At 43.5% G+C, this 24,601-nt stretch overlaps 1 protein-coding gene and 1 pseudogene across 2 annotated transcripts in view; one reads left to right on the forward strand and one right to left on the reverse strand.

Moving 5' to 3' along the window:
- The first annotated feature begins 412 nt into the window (after positions 1-412).
- LOC311129300 (gremlin-2-like) lies at positions 413-5,286 on the forward strand. The gene has a single exon (XM_084161581.1). The coding sequence runs from the start codon at positions 4,135-4,137 to the stop codon at positions 4,687-4,689; it is 555 nt and encodes a 184-aa protein (XP_084017707.1). The 5' UTR covers positions 413-4,134; the 3' UTR covers positions 4,690-5,286.
- A 5,260-nt stretch (positions 5,287-10,546) lies between these two features.
- LOC311133141 overlaps positions 10,547-24,601 on the reverse strand; it is a 68,838-nt pseudogene continuing 54,783 nt past the window's right edge. Inside the window, exons 15-18 of the transcript XR_014615191.1 lie at positions 23,778-23,898; positions 20,079-20,171; positions 11,816-11,867; positions 10,547-10,636 (exon numbers count right to left, since the gene is read on the reverse strand). The product of XR_014615191.1 is annotated as an uncharacterized misc_RNA (transcript). The remainder of the gene's footprint in view (positions 10,637-11,815; positions 11,868-20,078; positions 20,172-23,777; positions 23,899-24,601) is intronic.

Genomic DNA, 24,601 nt, shown 5'->3' on the forward strand with positions numbered 1-24,601 from the left:
ACATTTTCCATAACCTGTAGGTAGGTCTGAACTTCTGTCTGGTGCTTCTGCTCTTTTCTACAATCTGTATGGAACACAATATATGGTCTATACTTGGCATGTAGGTTTCTCACTTATGGGTGGCACAAATTGTGATATGGGGGAGGGGAATGGGCAGGGTATATGCAAATTATACTGTAGTATTTATTATAGTTAGAAAAGTGTAGTCTTTTTGCGAACATTAGTGTAGTCTTTACTACATTGCTTTTTATTTACTATAGTATTCTACAACATTTTATAGTAAGTACTACACATGATCAGGGGATACTACAGTGTGTAGTATAGTATATTACAGTTTTCTATAGTAAGTACTGTAGTATACTACAGTAAACTGTAGTATTTTGTCATGTGGGACAGCAGCATAACAATTTATTAACACTTGATTTAGCCTACATGTAACGTAGATGCAGGGAGTCAGGAAGCAGGTGCAGTTAGTGAGTTTAATAACAACGAACATGGGACGATACAAAACTAGAGAAGTGTCTGACATAGAAAAAAACAATTCTACCTGATGACTGATAACAAAAGAGTGCTATATAAAGGGTATGTAATCAAGGGAGTAATGAAGTCCAGGTGTGACTGATGATGAGACCCATGTGTGCGTAATGATGGTTGCCAGGACCGGTGGTTAGTAGACCGGTGACGTCGAGCACCGGAGCGGGGGAGGACATGACAGTACACCCCCCGACGTGCTCACTCCAGCCGCAGGACGACAACGGCCAGTAGAATGGCCCCGGGAGTGAGGACAACGAAGGTGGAAATCTCGGATGATGTTGGGTTCTAGAATGTAGTCCACCGGAACCAAACACCGCTCCTCTGGACCGTACCCCTCCCAGTCCACCAGGTACTGGAGCCAACCCCCACGACGTCGGGAGTCCAGGAGTGATCTGACTGTACAGGCGGGGCTCACCTTGATGTCCAAGGGAGGTGGAGGGGTGTCGTGGGGGACGGCATCAGCCAGGGGACCAGCAACCACCGGCCTGAGGAGGGAAACATGAAAAGATGGTGAGATCCGATAGTTGGTGGGGAGTTGTAATCTGTAAATTACCTCGTTGACCCTCCGGAGGACCTTGAACGGCCCCATAAACCGGGGACTCAGCTTCTTACAGGGCAGATGGAGCGGGAGGTTCCTGGTGGAGAGCCAGACACGATCACCAGGATGGAACACGGGAGCCTGCTCTTTCTGGCGGCGGACGGCGTGCTGGAGTCTCACGTGGGCATCGTTCCATACCTCTTCTGCGCGCCTGAACCACTCGTCCACCGCAGGAGCTTCAGTCTGGCTCGGAGTCCACGGAACAATGGCTGGCTGATAACCCAGAACACACCGGAGTCAGCATGGTGGAGGAGTGTCACAATGAATTCTAGGCGTATTCAGCCCAAGGAAGGAATCGGGCCCACTCCCCCTGCCGGTCCTGGCAGTGGCTCCTCAGGAACCTCCTCAGCTCCTGGTTCATCCTCTCCACCTGCCCGTTAGACTGAGGCTGGTACCCGGAAGTGAGACTGACCGTGACCCCCAGCTTCTCCATGAAAGCCTTCCATAAACATGATGTGAATTGGGTCCCACGATCGGAGACGATATCCTCCGAAAAGCCATAGTGCTGGAAGACTTGCTGGAACAGTGCCTCAGTGACCTGGATAGCGCTAGGGAGACCAGAGAGAAGGATGAAACGGCATGATTTAAAGAATCTGTCCACTTTCACCAAAATGTGGTAAAACCATCAGAAGAGGGGAGATCAGTGACAAAGTCAATGGACAGATGAGACCAGGGATGCTGAGGCACGGGAAGGGGAAGGAGTTTCCCTGTTGGAGCATTCTGGGGGGATTTGGATTGGGCACACACGAAACAGGAGTTGACATAACAAGTGACGTTCTGCACCAAGGTAGGAAACCAATACTTTCCACAGATGGACTGAATGGTGCTGGTGATACCTGGATGTCCAGTGATGACAGCTGTGCGCGCCCAGTTCAATAGCCGATCCCTTATCCCCGTGGGAACGTAGGTGTGCTCAGGAGGACAGGTCGCAGGTGCGGGTTCCCTCTCCAGGGCCTGGCGAATGTCCACATCTATGTCCAAGAGCACAGGGGCTATGACTCGAGAGGGCGGTATTTGTGGGTGCACTCAAGACAGGAACCTCTCCCGAATCGTAGAGACGGGACAGGGCATTGGCTTTGATGTTTTTTTTTACCTGGGCGATATGTCAGCGTGAAATTGAATCTGGTGAAGAAAAGTTCCCACCTGGCTTGGCGCGGGTTCAGTCGCCTCGCTGTCCGAATGTAGTCCAGGTTCCGATGGTCAGAAATGGGTCCTGGGCGCCCTCCAGCCAGTGTCTCCACTCCTCTAATGCCAACTTCACCGCCAGGAGCTCCCGATCGCCAACATCATAGTTCCTCTCTGCAGGAGACAGCTTTGTTTAGTAATATGCACATGGATACAATTTCTGTGGATTACCTTGATGTTAGGACAGGACAGCCCCCACACCTACTTCTGAAGCATCCACCTCCACCACGAAGGGTAGCGTAGGATCTGGAAGTTTAAGCATCTTTATGCGTAAAGATGGGTTGCCAGGACCGGTGGTTAGTAGACTGGTGATGTCGAACGCCGGAGCGGGAGTGGACGTGACACTACATCATCATCAATATTCGGTCTGATTACAAATCACAAATCAGTAAAATAAATCGAGCTAGCTATCTAACAGATTTACATCAATCATCAACATCATTGCTTAGCTGATAGCCCACCCACTTTTCCCGATGTGAATAATTGATTTAGGAGGCACTGTAACTAGCTTGCTTACAATTTGTGATGATGAGTGAGAGTGTTGTTGCAGAAATAAATAGGCCTATGCTCAAAATTTGTTCGCTTCAGAGGCATTTGGTATGTTATGGTATGCATTTCCTGATACTGTACCTAGCCCTCCACCAGCCTCATGGTTACTGGCTATACTGTTCCATACTTAATTACTCTCTGGTCAGAGACCCAGTAGACACATCTGCTCAATAGATTACTGTGAACATTAGGACATTGAGACTGAGAGAGATTAACAGGGCAGAGCGCCATGACCCAGGGTCAAGTGCAGAAACTAAACAGAGACAGAAACCCAAAGTGGATTATGATAAAGTCATTGTCCCCCGTCAAAACGTGTTCAAGTCCAGGAAATGGAGAAGGGATGTAAAAGTCTTATAGGGAATAGAAGGGGCCAATGACCTTGGGGCGTTTTGGTCCACATTCAGAATTCTTACTTTATACGCAATTCAAGAACAACATCTGTTGCAAAGATTCTTGAGTGATTGACAAATTGTACTTGCATTAACATTCACAATTATGTACAGATACAAACATACCAGTAATCCTCTGAGTCCCAACAAAGGTATTCAACTTAAAGCATACTTTTCTCAGCACAAATCAGAACGACAAATTCTAAAGAACTTTTCGGATGACATTGTGAATTGTGTGTGTGTGTGCGTGTGTTTACGGAGGGTTTCATCTCAGTCTCACATCTGTCAGTTGGCATTGTGGAGAGAGACAGAGGCTTGCTAGGTCACTCAGTTCATTGTGCTCTATAGGGCTTGGTCACAGAGTGGGGATGGGGACCCACAGGGTACTGTTCTCCTCCCCTAATAACATTAAGATGGGCCTGCTAATGCATGTTTACATATCTGCGGCATAGTTCATGACTAGAGTAAGCAACACCTAATTAGTTTATTAATAAAGCCTAATTATTTTACCCTGTGTTTATTTTTGGAGTTCTGTAGCTGAGAAGAAAGCAAATAGAAGTAATGACAGAGCCATTGACAAATGGAGTTGCAGATGTAAATGATAGATTGATTTCCTCAATGATGCCTGAAAGGCCAGACTGAAAAGGGCACGTTCACACACATACATAGGCTAAACACCAAAGCATACACACACTGACGGAGTGCTATTATACAGGAATAGTTTATGGATTGATAGATACCTGGTAGACCTAACCTCGCTACATTCTTAAACCAATAGATACTACTCACGGTACATTCACTGCTTATACTGTAAAGGTACAAGGCTCAATCCTGGTTTAGTAGCATTGTTACTAACCTTTCTGTCTTCTCTTTCCCAGAATGTTTTGGAGAATCACTCTCCCGGTCCTACTGGCTGGGGTGCTCTGCGTAGCCACAGAAACAAGGAAGCCCCGCCCCCAAGGCTCCATCCCCTCACCTTTCAAGACCAAAGGCAACCTGTCAGATCGTCAGCGCCTGTTGCCGCGGAAACCCGAAGTCCTTTCGTCAAGTCGGGAGGCCCTGGTGGTCACAGAGCGCCGGTACCTCCGACGTGACTGGTGCAAGACGCAACCCCTCCGCCAGACGGTGAGCGAAGATGGCTGCCAAAGTCGTACGGTGGTCAACCGCTTCTGCTACGGCCAGTGTAACTCCTTCTACATCCCCCGCCTCATGGGCCCTAGCTCAAATCGAGGCCCAGGGTCCGGCCGGAAGAACCACAATAAGGCCCAGGAGCCCTTCCAGTCCTGTTCCTTCTGCAGGCCGCACCGCGTTACCCAGCTCACTGTTCAGCTGGACTGTCCGGGTCTGCAACCCACCTTCCGCCATCGCAAAGTACAGCGTGTCAAACAGTGTCGCTGTATGTCGGTGGACGTGAGTGGTAACGGGAAACTGTGAGGAGTTATTTGGAACCATACCATGACAGTCACCATGGACACTAATGTGACAATGAAAGTTAACATGAACATGAATAGCGTAGACATGACAGGGGACAAGCTAATACTTCTCCCTTATATTGGATTATTCTGCATCATCACTTTGATTGGTCACACAAAATGAACCATACAGGTACTGATAGTACAGAGTGGCCCAGCTATAAGACCTTTGATTATATGGACAGCTATGGTGAAACTACAATGTGCAGACATAAATGGATGCGTAGCACAACACCAACTGAAGCACGGACGTTTCAGTTCAACACAGTCAATCATATAAAACAACTGGGTCCTTCGACTCTCTAGAAGGTCATACAGGTTGTGATATTACCTTACCTAGGGCCATGGACTGATGGCCCCTTTCAGCTGGCCGTTGGCTCTAGAAGGGACATACATATAAAACCATAAACACAGCACCAAGTTCTAGACTGAAAGTGGAGCTCTTAAGCTGTCATGTTGTACTGTGTTTACCTGGGGGGACTATCCAGCCAATAAGGGTACAGACTGAGAGAAAGCCCCCTAGCCTGTCTAAGTATCTGCCTTTGGATTCAAGAGCCGTCTGTAAAATAATTCACACAAACATCAAGCTAGCCATTAAATACATTATATTATTATGTATAACTGTGGTACTATATATATATATATATATAAGTATATGTCAAAAGATAAGACACTATAAATATACATAAAATCTATTTCATGTGAAACATCTGTGTGATCTGAATGCAAACAATGTTGTGGCGTTGAAGGAAATGGTTGACTAACGATGGTTGATAAGAACAGGCTCAAGAACTATTCAGATAAAGACTTTCAAACTGATTTATATTAAATAAATAGTGTTTTATCAGGAACAAAGGAGTTATTGGACATGGGGACAGTCACCGACAGCTCTACAAGGCTCCAACAAAACATAGATCAGGAGAGCAATTCAAACATACAAATCAAACAGGATATGTCACATACAGATTGCATATCATTTTACATGTAACGTAGATACAAAAAATTGCAAAATTATTTTACATCAGTATTACTCACTGTATAATATTATTTCAATATGTATAGTGCCTTCAGAAAGTATTTACAACCCTTGACTTTTTCCACATTTTGTTGTGTTACAGCCTTAATTTAAAATTGATTGCATTGAGATTTTTTGTCACTGGCCTACACAATACCGCATAATGTCAAAGTGGAATTATGTTTTTACTAAATAATTAAAAATGAAAAGCTTAAATGTATTGAGTCAATAAGTAATCAACCCCTTTGTCATGGCAAGCCTAAATAAGTTCAGAAGTAAAAATGTGCTTAACAAGTCACATACTAAGTTGCATGGACTCACTCTGTGTGCAATAACAGTGTTAAACATGATTTTTGAATGACTAGCTCATCTCTGTACCCCACGCATACAATTATCTGTAAGGTCCCTCAGTCGAGAAGTGAATTTCAACCACAGATTCAACCAGAAAGACCATGGAGATTTTCTAATGCCTCGCAAAGAAGGGCACTTATTGGTAGACGCCGCAGTGGAGGCTGCTGAGGGGGGAATGGCTCATAATAATGGCCGGAAGGGAGCAAATGGAATGGCATCGAACACCTGGAAACCATGTGATTGATGTATTTGATACCATTCCACTGATTCCACTCCAGTCATTACCACGTGCCTGTTCTCCCCAATTAAGCCACCAATCTTATGTGTTAGACAGGTTAAAAAAAAGAAAAAAAAGACATTGAATATCCCTTTGAGCATGGTGAAGTTATTAATTACACTTTGGATGGTGTATCAATACACCCAGTCACTACAAAGATACAGGCGTCCTTCCTAACTTAGTTCCCGTAGAGGAAGAAAAACGCTCAGGGATTTCACCTTGAGGCCAATGGTGACTTTAAAACAGTTACAGTTTAATGGCTGTGATAGGAGAAAACTGAGGATGGATCAACAACATTGTAGTTACTACACAATACTAACCTAATTGACAGAGTGAAGAGAACATGCAACCTGGTTCAGTCTGCTTTCCACCAGACACTGGGAGACTAATTCACCTTTCAGCAGGACAATAACCTAAAACACAAGGCCAAATCTACACTGGAGTTGCTTACCAGGAGGACGTGAATGTTCCTGAGTGGCCGAGTTACAGTTTTGACTTAAATCTGCTTGAAAATCTATGGCAAGACCTGAAAATGGTTGTCTAGCAATGATCAACAACCAATTTGACAGAGCTTGAATAATTAAAAAAGAATAATGGGCAAATGTTGCACAATCCAGGTTTGAAAAGCTCTTAGGAACTTACCCAGAAAGACTCACAGCTGTAATCGCTGCCAAAGGTGTTTCTAACATGTATTGACTCATGGGGGTGAATACTAATCTAATCAAGATATATTAGTGTTTTATTTTTCATTCATCTTTTACAAATGTCAACAACAAAAACTCTACTTTGACATTAGAGTATTTTGTGTAGATCATTGACAAAAAATGGCAGTTAAATCCATTTTAATGCCACTCTGTAACACAACAAAATGTAGAAAAAGTCAAGGGGTGTAAATACTTTCAGAAGGCACTGTAGCTAATAAAAAAAATAAAGGATGATGAGAAGTCCTGATGACATACTAAATACCTTAGCCGCTAAGCTCAAGTCATGGTTCATTTCATGATTTATTGCATAAACTACAACTGTACATCACGTATCATTCTTCTATGGAACTACGCTGTATGATAAACTGATGATTGTCGCAATACAGGTTTTCACTAAGCAGGACTGGTTTCCATACAGGTTGTAAAGTCAGAGTAATCTAGTTGAATTTCATTGGCTCATTTGTCCTTAACTACTGTAGCTCAGTGTGCTATAAGGCACTTGCTGTCTGGTAGGCAAATATATACAAGCCCACTCTTGTGCTCCTCTTTATACTGGAAGGCAGTGCAGAGATTGATATAAACAGCTTATTTTCTCTGTAAAACATGATTGTCTGAACTGGTGTCTTCTATCTATAGCTACAGGAGATAGGCTGATACCACAACACATGTGTCTCACTGTAAAACAATGTATTTCTCTTTACAATGGCCAGACATTATTAGCAGTTTAATTCAATCTACAATACTTACTTTGGACAGCAGAATACGCTATTTGGACCTGGGGGAAATGTCTCATTGACAGATTAAGCCAAAGCATGGTACTGTGTTTATATCACACTTTCCAACAAGGTAACAACCTGTCGGGCATACTTATACCCAGTTGGCTGACCGAAAGAAACAAAAGAAAATAACATAATAAATATATATTTAAATACAATACAATAGCTAAAAAGCAATTTCAGATTGTGTTTATCTCACTTGTGCATACCTCTCCTGGGTAAGACTTAACCAGTCCATTGGCTCAGATCTTCTGACCCAGTTTGGCTTTCTGTGGAACACAAAACAGATGAAAGTGAGTTACCGACATTACAATGGTGCACGGGTGGGGGGAAATTTAAACAGAGATTTTCAAAACGAGTGAGAAGGTGGGAAATATACGAGGAATAAGAAGACGAAAGAAAGACAGACAGGGGTTAGGACAAAGGGAAAAGAGACAAAAAGAGAACTCACTATTCCATAGGACTGTTTGGGTTTGATGGTGTATGAGGCCTTCTCTCTGGCTTGTTTGAAGACCTCCTCTGCCATTTTCAGTCTGAAAAGACACCAATAGATTCAGCCATTTAAAATGTACCTTCTCCTAGAAATGGAGATAGGGTATGTTTGCAGTAGTAAAAGGTCAGGCAATTCAGCAGTGAGGTTCTCCAGGCAAGGTTTGGGTCTGTGCTGTTTACACACAAGAAAGAGCCCCTTTCTGATCTACTGTACCGATAGTGCAAGCTCTAAACCATTCCATGGCACGACTTTCAACACCACACAAGGTAAAATATACATTCTAGACCAGGGATGGGCAACTTTGATGGGGGTGGGGGCCATACAAAATCTGAACTCATCATGGGGGGCCGCAGTGGCTCGCAGGTCTGTGTACCCACATCCAAACCCACACATACAGTTAGTGCCGGCCCTAGCCTTTTGGGAGCCCTAAGCGAAATTCTGTTTTCCCGCTCCCCAATCCATTCTACACATTTTGCCATGGGGCAGAGATAAAAAACAAACCGTTTTACAGCAAATTTTCTGCAATTCTACACATTTTGCCATAGGGTGGAGAGAACGGTTTTGCGTTTTTAATATGATATCTGACTGAGAGTGACTAACAAAATCAATGGGGGCCCCCCCTGTCGGTAATTCCAAGTTTAGATAGCTGGCCGCCAGACTAACATACCAATCCAAAAGAAAATCACTGACGTGCTAATTAAGTGATTGTTAGTGACTGACATAACAAGAGAACAACTGCTGATGTTGTTTCGAAATTGCATCTTGTGTATTCCGCTATTCTATCTCTCAATATACTTATATATTTTTTTGTCTTCGAAATGTATCCACGGGCCTATAAAAGGGGGTCCGCGGGCCGCCAGTTGCCCATCCCAGTTCTAGACCAGTAAATTCAAATGTGTGTGCGTGTTCGTCCAAATTTCGTATGCCTTTGTAGTAAGTCGCAGGGGGGGGGGGGGGGGGCTCTCAATTTTATAGATGGTGGTAGGCCAAATAGTTAATCATTACAAAAATGTTTTCATTACTTATCCAGCAAATGAGCAAATACATATCGCAATCTAATCTTCATCCAGCAGAACAAAACAATTAGCATTTGTTGACTTTTCAAATGCTATCTCTAAACCCATCAAACCACTGGAAGCTAACGGAATCACTTGTGTTATTTGTATTAGTGGGGTTAAGAAACCGATCTGGGTCATTTCAACCCTTCTCTCTCTCTCATCTTGTCTATGAATTTGAATGACTGATAGGATTTAATAGTGAACATGTGATGCATGCTATTGGAAACTCATGTTTGGGGATCATTCCAACACTGAAGATTCAACACTCACCTATGACAACTCCTGACTTTCTGCTTGATATTGACCTAACAGGGTGGGTTTCACTTTTCATAAATATGAATATATCTTAAAGCTGGAATCATTAATGGTGAAACTGCCACATCCGTTTGCGATATTACAACAAAGAGGTTACTGCAAACAACGAACACTGTTTTCTTCCCTCGGACATCTTTGCACACGCGATAGAACAGCAGAATATGTACTGCAATTTTTTGTTGCAGTACACCTCCACTTCGTCAACAACATAAAAACAATAACAATGGCGGTGGGGCGGACAGTGGTGCTGTTTCCCCTACTGCAGATTCCATCTTTAACTTCTATAGGAAGCAAAATGTTAGTTTGTCTTATCCATCTCCCTGCTACGAAATGATTACATAAAACATCTACTGCATACTGGGATTAATGGTGTTTGGTTGCTACAGCATCCTTGGTCGTTACAACACACAGCCTTCTCTATTGTTTCAAGGGGAGTCGAAGAGCTCAAGGTGTACTACATTTGACCTCAGTCAAGGTGCTTTATTCTACACATTAAGCTGACAGATGACTTCACTTGGCTTGTCAAGGTAATGTGCTTGAAGGTGAATGTGAAACAGTATGTTCATTGTGTTCAAGCGCAGGGAGATATAGTAGTGCAGTAGACATGTAATTTTGACATGTACAGTACAGTTGTTCTGTGGTAGGTCTGTGGTAGGTCTGTAGAAGGTCAGAACATACATTGTACAACTATCCCCAAAGAAAGAGTGGCTTTCATTGAATAGGATAGACTCAACACACATGAAAGGACTGCAAAACACATTTTACATCAATCCTTACCGTTCCTGTAACATCAGTTTGTTTTCCTTCTTCCAAAGGTCTTTGAAATCAGTTGAGAACTCATGCCACACCGAGAACAGCGTGTTGGGAGACACTTCCTTCTCACCCGCCTTGGCCTTGACTGAAAAGAACACGCTCAACTCCTAGATAGATAGATAGATAGATAGATAGATAGATAGATAGATAGATAGATAGATAGATAGATAGATAGATAGATAGATAGATAGATAGATAGATAGATAGATAGATAGATAGATAGATAGATAGATAGATAGATAGATAGATAGATAGATAGATAGATAGATAGATAGATAGATAGATAGATAGATAGATAGATAGATAGATAGATAGATAGATAGATAGATAGATAGATAGATAGATAGATAGATAGATAGATAGATAGATAGATAGATAGATAGATAGATAGATAGATAGATAGATAGATAGATAGATAGATAGATAGATAGATAGATAGATAGATAGATAGATAGATAGATAGATAGATAGATAGATAGATAGATAGATAGATAGATAGATAGATAGATAGATAGATAGATAGATAGATAGATAGATAGATAGATGGATGCAAAATGTGAAAGTTAGTCTTAAAACCATTTCATACATTAAACTTGATATGGAAGTATACTAAGCAAACGTGACTGGCCATTTCGTAATAAAACACAAAAAAATATTAGAATGTATTAGCTGCCACAATTGCATTCTTTCCTAAATCGATAACATAAATATTTTCCCTCCACAGATACAATTCTATGCGAACAGGTTATAAACCCTTTAAAGGAAATGAATCTCGCTATGCTCAAGTCTCAAGAGGGACAAACACATAAAGAAAGGGAGAGAGAGAGACAGAAAGGAGAGAAAGATAAATAGAGGAAGAGAGAGCACACGTGAAAGTGACAAATGCCCTGATTTTGTGCTTGATCAATACTCTGGACAGGTTGGGGACCCTTTGTTTGGAGTTTGGAGGGAACACATTCCTGCCTAGTGTTAACAGAAGCCTGGAGCCAACGCTGTCTGCTCTGGCTTTGCTTAGATAAACAATACAGACACTGGAGGCCTTCAGTCTATCATAGGACCCGCAGTAAAGGCCATCTAGAGGTAGAGGTAGATGTTCCATGTAGCCTCGGGATCTAAACATTGACACAGGACCGGTACGTACTGGCATGCAGTAGTAGAGAGTAAAAGTGAGTGAACTCAGCTCACTGTATTGAAACCTGTTCTGACACAACATTATCATTTTACCCAATGTTATCATACTGTAGCTCTAACATCTTTTTAAAAATTCATATCAGGTTTATTCTTACATCTTATGAGTGTTCTCTAGTTGTGTTTCTTGTGCCTCCAGATCAGTTTTTGCTGTAAGAGAAAACATAGTCAGAATATATGCATACTGTACATATAACAAGCCACTCAACAGGACAACATCAGAAAGTTAAGTTGCAGGCTATGTAAAGACAAGTTCAGTAGTAATGGATCATTATAGAAACATGTGGAACTTACTAGTTAAGTCATTATGGGAAACATAAAGCTACATTGCGGTGATGATAACAATGTGGTTACACATAAGCCATAGAGCAAGGTTTTATTATCAGTACTGAATAGATTAAACAATTTGAAGGCAGAATAATTCGGTTTTGCCTGTATGTTTCTATAATGATCCATTACTACTGAACTTGTCTTTACATAGCCTGCAACTTAACTTTCTGATGTTGTCCTGTTGAGTGGCTTGTTATATGTACAGTATGCATATATTCTGACTATGTTTTCTCTTACAGCAAAAACTGATCTGGAGGCACAAGAAACACAACTAGAGAACACTCATAAGATGTAAGAATAAACCTGATATGAATTTTTAAAAAGATGTTAGAGCTACAGTATGATAACATTGGGTAAAATGATAATGTTGTGTCAGAACAGGTTTCAATACAGTGAGCTGAGTTCACTCACTTTTACTCTCTACTACTGCATGCCAGTACGTACCGGTCCTGTGTCAATGTTTAGATCCCGAGGCTACATGGAACATCTACCTCTACCTCTAGATGGCCTTTACTGCGGGTCCTATGATAGACTGAAGGCCTCCAGTGTCTGTATTGTACAGACAGTTTACACAGGATTTCACACATCAACATTAATAACACTTGCTGTCATTTTCAGGGTTAGTTCATGTAATTGAGTGTTGAACTGATTGAGGTCGCACCACTGATAAATTAACCCTCGCAAGGCTGCTTGCACAGATGGCATCCCTAGCTGCGTCCTCAGAGCATGCGCAGACCAGCTGGCTGACAGGCCGCCCCCAGGTGGTGAAGGTAGGAAACAACACCTCCACTTCACTAATCCTCAACACAGGGGCCCCACAAGGGTGCGTGCTCAGCCCCCTCCTGTACTCCCTGTTCACCCATGACTGAGTGGCCACGCACACCTCCAACTCAATCATCAAGTTTGCAGACGACACAACAGTAGTAGGCCTAATTACCAACAATGACAAGACAGCCTACAGGGAGGAGGTGAGGGCCCTGGGAGTGTGGTGCCAGGAAAATAATCTCTCATTCAACGTCAACAAAACAAAGGAGCTGATCGTGTACTTCAGGAAACAGCAGAGGGAGAACGCCCCTATTCACATCGACTGGACCGCAGCGGAGAAGGTGGCAAGCTTCAAGTTCCTCGGTACACGTCACTGACAATCTGAAATGGTCCACCCACACAGACAGTGTGGTGAAGAAGGCGCAACAGCGCCTCTTCAACCTCAGGAGGCTGAAGAAATTTGGCTTGGCACCTAAAACCCTCACAAACTTTTACAGCTGCACAATTGAGAGCGTCCTGTCAGGCTGTATCACCGCCTGGTACGGCAACTGCACCGCCCGCAACCGCAGGGCTCTCCAGAGGGTGGTGCAGTCTATCCAACGCATCACCGGGGGCAAACTACCTGCCCTCCAGGACACCTACAGCACCCGATGTCACAGGAAGGCCAAAAAGATCATCAAGGACAACAACCACCCGAGCCACTGCCTGTTCACCCCGCTATCATCCAGAAGGCGAGGTCAGTACAGGTGCATCAAAACTGGGACCGAGAGACTGAAAAACTGCTTCTATCTCAAGGCCATCAGACTGTTAAATAGCCATCACTAGGCGGCTTCCACCCGGTTACTTAACCCTGCACCTTAGTGGCTGCTGCCCTATATACATAGACTTGAAATCACTGGCCACTTTAATAATGGAACACTAGTCACTTTAATAATGTTTACATATTTTTGCTTTACTCATCTTATATGTATACACTGTATTCTATTCTACTGTATTTTAGTCTATGCATCTCCGACATCGCTCGTCCTAATATTTACATATTTCTTAATTCCATTATTTTACTTTTAGATTGTGTGTATTGTTGTGAATTATTGATATTACTGCACTGTTAGAGCTAGAAATACAAGCATTTCGCTACACCCGCAATAACATCTGCTAAACATGTGTATGTGACCAATAAAATTTGATTTGATTTGAACACCATGGTTTTCTGGGCAACAGTTTTTTGTGTACATTTAGTACTATTGAGTTCAGTAAATTATTGTGAAATGTCCTCAAATACAGCAAAAAAAAAATGCAAAGCCTCAAACAGGCACAGGAATTCCAGAGGATATCCTTAGCCTTCGGAGGAATTTTTTCATAATTCTCTCTCCTTCCAGCTAACTTCACAGAGATATCGAGGAAGTTTGTGTTACTGTAACCAAGGTGGTCCGGTGAACCAATTTTTGTCTGAGACCTGACTTGCATTACCTCCCCGAGATAATGCCTATAGACCAAGGTTTTAGTTTAGTGGGCTAACACAGTCTTGTAGTGTGCAGATGAGCAGAGGAAAATGTTTAAGCAAATGTGAAGTGTAAGAGAGTTGGTTCAGTGAACCACAACGGCGCTTGGGCTAACAACACAGTATTGTGGTGTGCAGACTACCCAGGTTCAAACCCAGCCTATCGCATCTGTGTGTCTCACCAGTTATATTGTTTTTGCTTTCACACACAATTCTAAGAAATGTCTTAGTAGCTTTCAAGAGCATGTTCCAAATCCATAGCAGCCTAAAAGCGTTTATTGGTCTGAAATTACACCATAACCTCTTCATAGCTTTCCAAGACATCCACTAAAGCAGACGGTCAGGAATCTTTCCTGGCATGGATCTCTGGTCTGCCTTTATTCAGGGAATATCAAATCGCTGTGTGTAATTGAAGCCAGAGCCACATCTAAGGAACCCTGACATGTCCAATGGGACGATTACTTTTGTCCATGGCTCCCCATACTAAATCATCCTATAACTGATCCTCACTTTTACATCTGCTTTCTATTGCTCATCAATAACCAATCAGAAATCAGGACAGGGATGTCATCAGATCAATGCAACAGCACAACAGTCAGCAAAAGAGTATGGAATCCATGATGAATACAGAATTTCATACAACATGTACTGTTTGTAGTGAATCAATACCAGCCTGATATAGTGACCCATTTTAGTTTTACAATAATAGTCTAGAGGTTTCAAAATACATTTTGGACAACAATGAATAGATCTTATCTGACATGATGTCACGTGTAGATTAGGCCTACTCCTGGAGACATCTCTACTAGCCAAGGCAGTAGTCAGTCCCCTGAAAAGAGCATGCAGCCAGTATAACTAATCGTTATTTACATCAGAAACAGATTATCACATGGCCAATGTTCTGTTCGGAGGCATAGAGGCTCCATCAAAGGCATCGCACGCATGAGAATCTGTGAAACGAGTGGGGAAAATCGAGCTAGACCAAACAGTGCCGTTCCTACAAATCCGCTTCGACTGTTATTCTGTGGTTAGTTTCATGGTCAGAAAATAAACAAGAGTGGCCGAAACTGTGGAGCCAGAAACTGTTTAACCCCGGGGTCTGAAATTATAGAAATAACACAAATAAGACATTGCTGTTGTTGCTTTTTATTTATTTTTGCAGTGGAGGCACCCAGTGAATTTCGTCTGGAGCCTTCCAAATCACATGTCAGTGTTACATCGAATAGTCTTCTTTCTGAGGACAACCTCGTCATTTGCGTCAAGGGAAAACCCAATATTTCTTTCGAAGAGACACTTTCATCCAGGCTTCCTTTAAACTCGGACTCAAGGACAGAGAGCGACATAGCGGAAGAACATGTGTTACAGATTACCAACTCTCATTTGAATACAAAAGCACTTGAGAAGGGGCCAGTGAGCTCAGTCTTACAACAAGAATGGGAACAGTTAGCCAGAAATAGCCTGCCGCAAAGCCTATATAAAACTGCCTAGAAAGACATTCCACATGTTTTAATAGACATGACAACCAAACCTTACACTTAAGAGTTGTGAAACATTCATCAATAAACATTTTAATCTTGGCTATACATAATACTTTGTCTGTTATGATGATCATAGTTCCATTATTTGGTTGTTGAAAGGGTCTTGGTTTGAAGGTGATAACAAACACATTGTGGTCAAATTAAAACAAACATGGCCGATCGCAGAGGGAAGGCGCTAGGTGGATTCATCATCAACCCTTGTTCCACTGCTAATTCATCATCCCTGTTTTAACTGCTCCCAGGGTAAACAGCTCCCTCCAAATGTTTATTTGATTTCCTGATATGACGGAGGGAGGAATGGAGAGAAAGAGAGAGTGACGTGAGAGAGGAGGCTCTCCCAAAGGCAATACAGTAAAGCAAGGGTGGGGGCAGGGGAAAAGGGGCTTCTTCAGATGGTAGATAGAGAGAGATGGATAGTGGTGAGGAAGGAGGATAAAGAAGAGGTGAAACTGGTTTAGAGGTCAAGGACCGGACAGGGAATAGTTAGAGCAGAGGGGGGAAAGAGGTGAAGAACGAACAGGAGGAGGAAAACAAAGACAAACCAGGTTGCCATTATGGTTACGCTATCTACCTTGTCAGGGTCCAATTCTGCCTATAGCCCTCATTATGTGTCCATATTTGGCCTGGATGTACCTCATCTATAGTTTGGAAGGATATCAGCTCCTACAAGAGAAGAAAGTATCTGTTTTTGATTCAATAAGTAGATTATTTTCAGGCCTATTTGTGTCATAGTATTGGTAACAGTTGGGTGTTTGAAGGCGGAGTGTACTTACCTGTCTTCCCTGACTATTTAAGGAGCCTCACTTGACCCAAGTCTTAATGCCTCATCTATAGTTCGGAAGGACATCAGCTCCTACAAGAGTAGCAAGTATCGGTTTTTGATTCAATAAGTAGCTGTTGGTATTGTCTTGCTAGGGCAATTTAATTTAAGTGCTGTCTCTACCTAGTAGCCTACTTAATCATTGCTGTTTGAACTGTCTGATTCCTCAGTACTTGTGACTGTTGCTGTGGACTTAGTTTCAGGCCTATTTGAGTAATCGTCTTGCTAATTCGTAGGTGTGTTGTGTTGTAGGGGGTGTTTTCTTCACCTCTGCTAGGCAATAAGGGATTAGTGTTAGTGCTTCAGTCTCCCCTGTTTTTTCAGAGGCAGCTGGCAGTCTTGTCACTGAAACAAAGACTTTCTGCCGAGTTGTTCGAGGAAGGAAAGAGAGGAGGGCTCCACACCACTCTCTCACTTGAGTATCTTAGCAGTTATCTTCTGATGATCTAATTTTGCTCTTTTGTAGTTTTGTCAAGTATGTGTGTGTTTCCTATCCCTGTTCGCTTCTCTCCCTGTAGGTTTTACAGACGCTCCCCACCCTTTGGCTGCAACCATTCTAATTTAGTGTTCCCTGCGCACACAGTCCATGTGGAATTCATCTCAGCCTATGTTGCCCTTCAGTCACTACACCTTTTGGCCCAGACGGAGACATGGATTACCCTAGAGAACACTGCTGCTCTCTGACCATCTGACTATGTGTTCTCTCATAGTCCGAGAGCATCTGGTCGTCGCGGTGGTGGCACAGGGCTACTTATTTCTCCTAAGTGGAGATTGTTTCTTTCCCCCCTCTCTCACCTGTCGATCTCCTCATTTGAATTCCATGCTGTTACTGTCACTTGTCCACTCAAGCTTAACATTGTCATCTATCGCCCAACAGGTGCCCTTGGAGAGTTCCTCAATGAGCTTGACACCTTGATAAACTACTTCATTTCTTTCCACCTATTTCTTTCCTCAGATTTCCTCTTTTGACCTCACCCTTCCTTTCCCAGTCCCCTCCCACTCACAAGGCAGGCAATACGTTTGACCAAATCTTTACTAGAAGCTGTTCACCTACTACATCCTCCCCCTTCCTCCTCCCTCTCTGCGGATGACTTCGTCAACCAATTTGAAAAAAAGGTTGACGACATCTGCTCCTCGTTCACTTAGCCTACTGAGTCCACTGGTCCCACTCACACAGAACTACCCTACACCTTGACCTCTTTCTCCCCTCTCTCCAGATAAAATCCTGCGACTAGTGATGTCCGGCCGCCCGACAACCGGCCGACTTAACCCCATCCCCTCCTCCCTTCTCTAGACCATCTCTGAAGACCTGCCATTCCTCACTTCCCTCAACTCATCCCTGACCACTTGTTGCATCATCTCTGACTTCAAGATGGCCAGAGTCGCCCCCATCCTCAAGAAACCAACACTTGACCCCTCTGAAGTCAAACTACAGACCGGTATCCCTTCTGTCTTTTAGTTCCAAAACACTTGAGTATGCTGTCTATGACCAACTCTCTCATTATCGCTCTCAGAATGATCTTCTTGACTCTAACCAGTCAGGCTTCAAGGTGGCTCACTCAACAGACCGCTCTCCCCTGTGACACGGAGGCTCTCCACTCTGCCAAAGCTGACTCTCTCTCCTCTGTTGTCATCCTCCAAGATCTATCCGCTGCCTTTGACATTGTGAACCATTAGATCCTCCTCTCCACCCTCTCAGGGCTGGGCATCTCCGGCTCAGCACACTTCTGCATTGCGTCCTACCTGGCAGGTTGCTCCTACCAGGTGGCGTGGAGAGGATCTGTGTCTGCACCAAGTGCTTCTAACTACTGGTGTCCTTCAGGGCTCAGTTCTTTACACCAAGTCACTCAGCTCCACCATATCCTCACATTGTCTCTCCTATCATTGCTATGCGGATGACACTCAACTACTTTTCTCCTCCCCCCTTCTGACACCAAGGTGGCGACACACATCTCTGCGTGCCTGGCAGACATCTCATCTTGGATGTCGGCCCTCCACCTCAAGCTCAACCTCGACAAGACGTAGCTGCTCTTCCTCCTGGGGAAGGCCTGCCTGCTCCAAGACTTCTCCATCATGGCTGACAACTCCATGGTGTCCCCCTCCCAGAGTGCAAAGAAACTTGGCGTGACCCTGGACAACACCGACATTCTCTGCAAACATCAAAGCAGTGACATATGTAGAGTACGACCTTTCCCCACACAGGAAGCGCTGCAGGTACTAATCCAGGCACTTGTCATCTCCCGTCTAGACTATGCAATTCTCTGTTGGCTGGGAAAATGTACTTGCTACGATTGTGATACGTTGTTGTCTAATGATGAATGCACTAATGTAAGTTGCTCTGGATAAGAGTGTCTGATAAATGACTAACATGTACGTCTGCTCTTTAAATATCATTCAGACAGAGATCAAAGGCTCAACTACCAAGTGCTGCTGCAACCCATCATAACAGATGGAAAATGTTGAAACAATAGCCTTGACTTATTCAATACAGTCTGGGATAAGCAGAGGTCCCCATGGAAACTGCGTTGAATGATGGTCTGTACACATCTTCCTTCCAAACACTGTACATTAACCAGGAGAGCAACTGAGACATCAGTCTTGGCAGGACAGATGCAGTGCAGTCTAACCAAGGGTTAGCATGATGATCAACGGCCCATCTCTACGTTCTATTCTATATACAGAGCCAAGATGCCTTCCTCATGTCAGGTATTCTGACACTGAACATTATCTAGGGTGATATGAGGCATTAGTCATTGGCCGTCATCTTTGGGGCAGCTATAGTTTAGTTGAACCAAGGATAAGGGGGATCACTGACCCGTCTTGAAGCTTGACTCTCAGTTGACAAACCAAAATGGCTTCCCTTGTCATTGATCAATGGTCCATTTGCCTCACCCACAACCCAAAATGGTCTCCGTGATTGAGTCATTTGTCAAGTAACCACAACTGGGACACCTTCACCTCTTGCCTGTCTGTACTGTCACGGATTCTGCCGAGACTGCTCCTCCTCCTGGTTCGGGCAGGCTTCGGCGTTCGCCGTCCCCGGAGTACTAGCTGCCACCGCTCTATGTTTCGTAGTGTGATTGCTTTTGTCTGTCTTTTACACCTGTGTCCATTTGTGTGTTGATTACTTGGCTTATAAGTTCCTTGTTTTGCATTAGTCTGATTGTGTGTTGTTATTTTCTGCCTGTTGTGCAGAGCTGCGTGTCTGCACTCTGTCTATGTTTGGGATTATTGTTTACGCTTGTTTGCGTAATTGCCTCGCCTCCGTCTGTTTTCGAGGTCGTGTTTTGGTTGTTGCTCTTTGGACTATTAAAGTCTTTTGGACGTATCCTCTGTGTCCTGCGCCTGACTCCTTCACCACATCCACATCGGAACAACTGACATGTACTCTGTGTTCGCAAACTCACCTTGGCTCAGAAACCCCTCCATCTTCTCCTTAAAGGGTTGCAAGTGCTCTTCAGAAGAGACCTGGTTGACCATCTCTGTCTCGGCCAAGCATGCTGGAGTGGAAGAGGAAGAAAGAAGAAAAACATGTTTTAATTAGTTTTTCTGTCCAAAGAAGAATGAGCTTGTAAATCATAAGACCATTTTTGACATTGCAGTATTACACTCTACCTGTTTATGTAATTAGGGCTAATTACCATACATAATGGATTGGGCTACGCTAACCAGTAATGTTGCATTCCCATTCACCCTACTGCTTTTCTCCAAACAATGAGTGATGCCCTTGGAACCTGCAGACCCCTTAAGCATCCCTTGGAGCACCCCAGAGTCATGGTCCATCAGCGCCCATGATGAATCCAAAAAGTGCATGCCAGAGTTCTCGGAAGCTAATTGTTTGACCACATGGCCCACTCTGTGGAGGTAGCTAGCTAGCTGTTGTCCTGAGAGCCATCCAAGCCCATTGCTATGGGACGCCTACTCAACCAAGCCCACATCTGTTACAGCACTCAGCTGGTCCCTGTGAAGAGAACCCTACAGTATCTGATGAAGCATTTATGTACGCCATCATGGTACTCTGCCATGCAGGTTAGTGTTTTTCGTCATTAATCTTGTTCTGGAGGCAGCTCTGTAGAGTGGTCACTAGCTGGCACAGCACAAAGTCATCAAATTCGATTTGAAACGTAACCTTAACCACACTGCCAACTCTAATGCCTAACCTTTAAATTAAGACCAAAAAGCTATTTTTTGTTTTCATTAGTTTTTACAATACTGCCCATTTTGACTTTGCAGCTTGCCTATCTAAGGAGAAATTGCTCAGTTCTGCCTCCAGGACAAGATTCATGACAATAAATGTCAACCAGCCTCTGCTATTGGGAATGAGTAAGCAAGTCAGTATCCCAATGGACCTGGTCAACTCGATCTTCACGCACTCCAAATAATAAGAAGCTTCACAAGATTGATTGCAGCTCAGTAAAAAACAATAATTGGCAAAATAATACAAGCCTTGATTGGTTTAACAGTAAGATAGAGTGCCTTCGGAAAGTATTTTGATCCCAAGACGTTTTCCACGTTGGTAGGTTACAGCCTTATTCTATAATGTATTAAATAGTTTTTTCCCCTCATCAATCTACACACAATAACCCATAATGACAAAGGGAAAAAAAACAGGTTTTTAGAAACTGAAATATCACAATTACCTAAGTATTCAGACCCTTTACTCAGTACTTTGTTGAACCACCTTTGGCAGCGATTACAGCCTTGAGTCTTCTTTGGTACAAGCTTGGCACCCCTGTATTTGGGGAGTTTCTTCTCTGCAGATCCTCTCAAGCTCTGTCAGGTTGGATGGGGAGCGTTGCTGAACAGCTATTTTCAGGTCTCTTCAGAGATGTTCGATCTGGTTCAAGTCCGGGCTCTGGCTGGGCCACTCAAGGACATTCAGAGACTTGTCCCAAAGCCACTCCTGCATTGTCTTGGCTGTGTGCTTAGGGTCGTTGTCCTGTCTGAGGTCCTGAGCGCTCTGGAGCAGATTTTCATCAAGGATCTCTCTGTACTTTGCTCTGTTCATCTTTGCCTCGATCCTGACTAGTCTCCCAGTCCCTGCTGCTGAAAAACATCCCCACAGCATGATGCTGCCACCACCATGCTTCACAGTAGGGATGGTGCCAGGTTTCCTCCAGACGTGACGCTTGGCATTCAGGCCAAAGAGTTCAATCTTGGTTTCATCAGACCAGAGAATCTTGTTTCTCATGGTCTGAGAGACTTTAGGGGCCTTTTGGCAAACTCCAAGCGGGCTGTCATGTGCCTTTTAATGAGGAGTGGCTTCCACTCTACCATAAAGGCCTGATTGGTGGCGTGCTGCAGAGATGGTTGTCCTTCTGGAAGGTTCTCCCATCTCCACAGAGGAACTCTTGAGCTCTGCCAGAGTGACCATCAGGTTCTTGGTAACCTCCCTGACCAAGGCCCTTCTCCCCCGACTGCTCAGTTTGGCCGGGGGGCCAGCTCTAGGAAGAGTCTTGGTGGTTCCAAACTTCTTCCATTTAAGAATGATGGAGGCCACTGTGTTCTTGGGGAACTTCAATGCTGCAGACATTTTTTGGTACCCTTCCCCAGATCTGTGCCTCGACACAATCCTGTCTCTGAGCTCTATGGACAATTCCTTCAACCTCATGGCTTGGTTTTTGCTTTGACATGCACTGTCAAATGTGGGATCTTATATAGACAGGTGTGTGCCTGTCTAATCAATTGAATTTTCCACAGGTGGACTCCAATCAAGTTGTAGAAACATCTCAAGGATGATTAATGGAAACAGGATGCACCTGAGCTCAATTTCGAATACTTATGTAAATAAGGTATGTTTTATTTTTAATACATTTGCAGACATTTCTAAAAACCAGTTTTTGCTTTGTCATTATAGGGTATTGTGTGTAGATTGCTGATGATTTTATTTTATTTTATCCATTTTAGAGTAAGGCTGTAACGTAACAAAATGTGGAAAAAGTAAAGGGTTCTGAATACTTTCCGAAGGCGCTGTACATGATAGAGAACAGGAGATTTGGGTGATTATTCTTGATCGACACATACAAAAAAGTTTTACTCTGTTAGTATTAATATTTCCCCACCTGACCCCTATAACATGTTGAAAGTGTTAAATGAGTTAAGACTGAGTAATTAATGTAAGTATTTCCCCATTCAGTCTTTCAATCGGTTGCACAGGGATTTTGTTTAACCATGAGCTTGGCTTTAAATGTTTAATCTGATTTCCACACTTCATCAGGGATTTTTGTTGTTCCCTAATTCCTACTATTTGACTCATGTTAACCTGGGAAAAAACGTAAGACTTTCAGCTTAACCCTAGTCTGATCGAGGTAATTCCCTGTAAACCTCTAACATGTTTATAAGTGCTACCTGGACTCGTGACCTAGTATTTGGTTTGCAATATTCTGTTCTTGTTCAACTAGATGGCAGTCAAACATTATTGCTACCCATACAGTACACTGATGGTTTTTAATATGGGATCTTCAGATCTTATGGTTTGTAATGTGCGGGTGCTGCATAAATAAGGCGGCCTCTCCAGGCCTTTGACTCACTCTGAGGGACATGAGCTGGAGCACAGGTAGGAAAAGCCCCCTGAACCTGGATTTTTTTGGAGCTCTGTGTTGTGAGGACAGTAAAAGGGTGCCTAGCGGATTCTAGAGGAGTAATATAATAATAATAATAATATGCCATTTAGCAGACGCTTTTATCCAAAGCGACTTACAGTCATGCGTGCATACATTATTTTTTTTTTGTGTATGGGTGGTCCCGGGGTTCGAACCCACTACCTTGGCGTTACAAGCGCCGTGCTCTACCAGCTGAGCTACAGAGGACCACGTCTGCTCCTGACTCTCCATCTGGTTCTAGTTTGGGGCTTTGTACGACAATCAGATGCTATCTATTGACCCTGTTTCGTGGGCAAACTTTGAAGAATTTTCTATTATAAAGATACAGGAATCCATTTCACATGACACTCATAAATCCTACACAATGGTATCACAAACATTATGTAACACCTGTCATAATCAACGTTGATTCAGGTTTACTACCTAGTGTGAAAAATATATAGTCCAAGGTTTATAAATGGAGCTACAAATGGACCAAAATACATTTGTGGGAGCCAGTCTCACCGTTAAGGTCTTTTCTTAGCTTGCGTAGGTCTCTCTGAAAGTCCTCAAACTTAATCTGAGAGGCCTGGAAGAGGTCCTGGGGTTCAGGGAGAGGGTAGACACAGGTCTCTCTACCGGCGTCCTGAGCACACACACACACACACACACACACACACACACACACACACACACACACACACACACACACACACACACACACACACACACACACACACACACACACACACACACACACACACACACACACACACACACACACACACACACACACACACACACACACACGCACACACGCACACACACACACACACACACACACACAGTCAAAGGCAATCATCATCAAAGACCAGAGCAGCCCTCTCCAGCATACATCTCAGGTAAGATTGGGATGGATGTCTCTGCCATTCTTATCAGTAGTCCAAACATTCCCAATAAGATAAGGTTGCATGGTGGTAATGGCCATCAGCTAGAGTGGAGCCATTGTAATCAAAGTATACGTTCGTCATGTCCATCAGTATTACTAGGGAGCCATTAGGAGCCCAGAACCATGTTGTGTATGTTGATTTTGGCAACATACATTTGGCTGAATTCATCTCATCTGGCTAACCTAATTATTTACAATAGGCTTCCTTTGGATCCTGTGGAAGCTAACGTTGTACAGATCCAGGCGAACTGAGAGGGAGACATTAGCTTCTTTTGTAAATGAGGGAAAGGAAAATAAATAATTTGATAAGAAAAGCCATGCTATCCTCGGGCGAGAGAGAAGATGAAAAGGTGGCTGGATAGATATCTAAGTAAATCAGAAAGGGATTCAAATAAACAGG

The sequence above is a fragment of the Coregonus lavaretus genome (genome assembly GCF_964263955.1).
Source record: "Coregonus lavaretus genome assembly, chromosome: 1".
Classification (NCBI taxonomy): Eukaryota; Metazoa; Chordata; class Actinopteri; order Salmoniformes; family Salmonidae; genus Coregonus; species Coregonus lavaretus.

What these genes read in the sequence shown, in the direction of transcription:
- LOC311129300 (XM_084161581.1), top strand. Translation starts at nt 4,135, where the DNA reads ATGTTTTGGAGAATCACTCTCCCGGTCCTACTGGCTGGGGTGCTCTGC.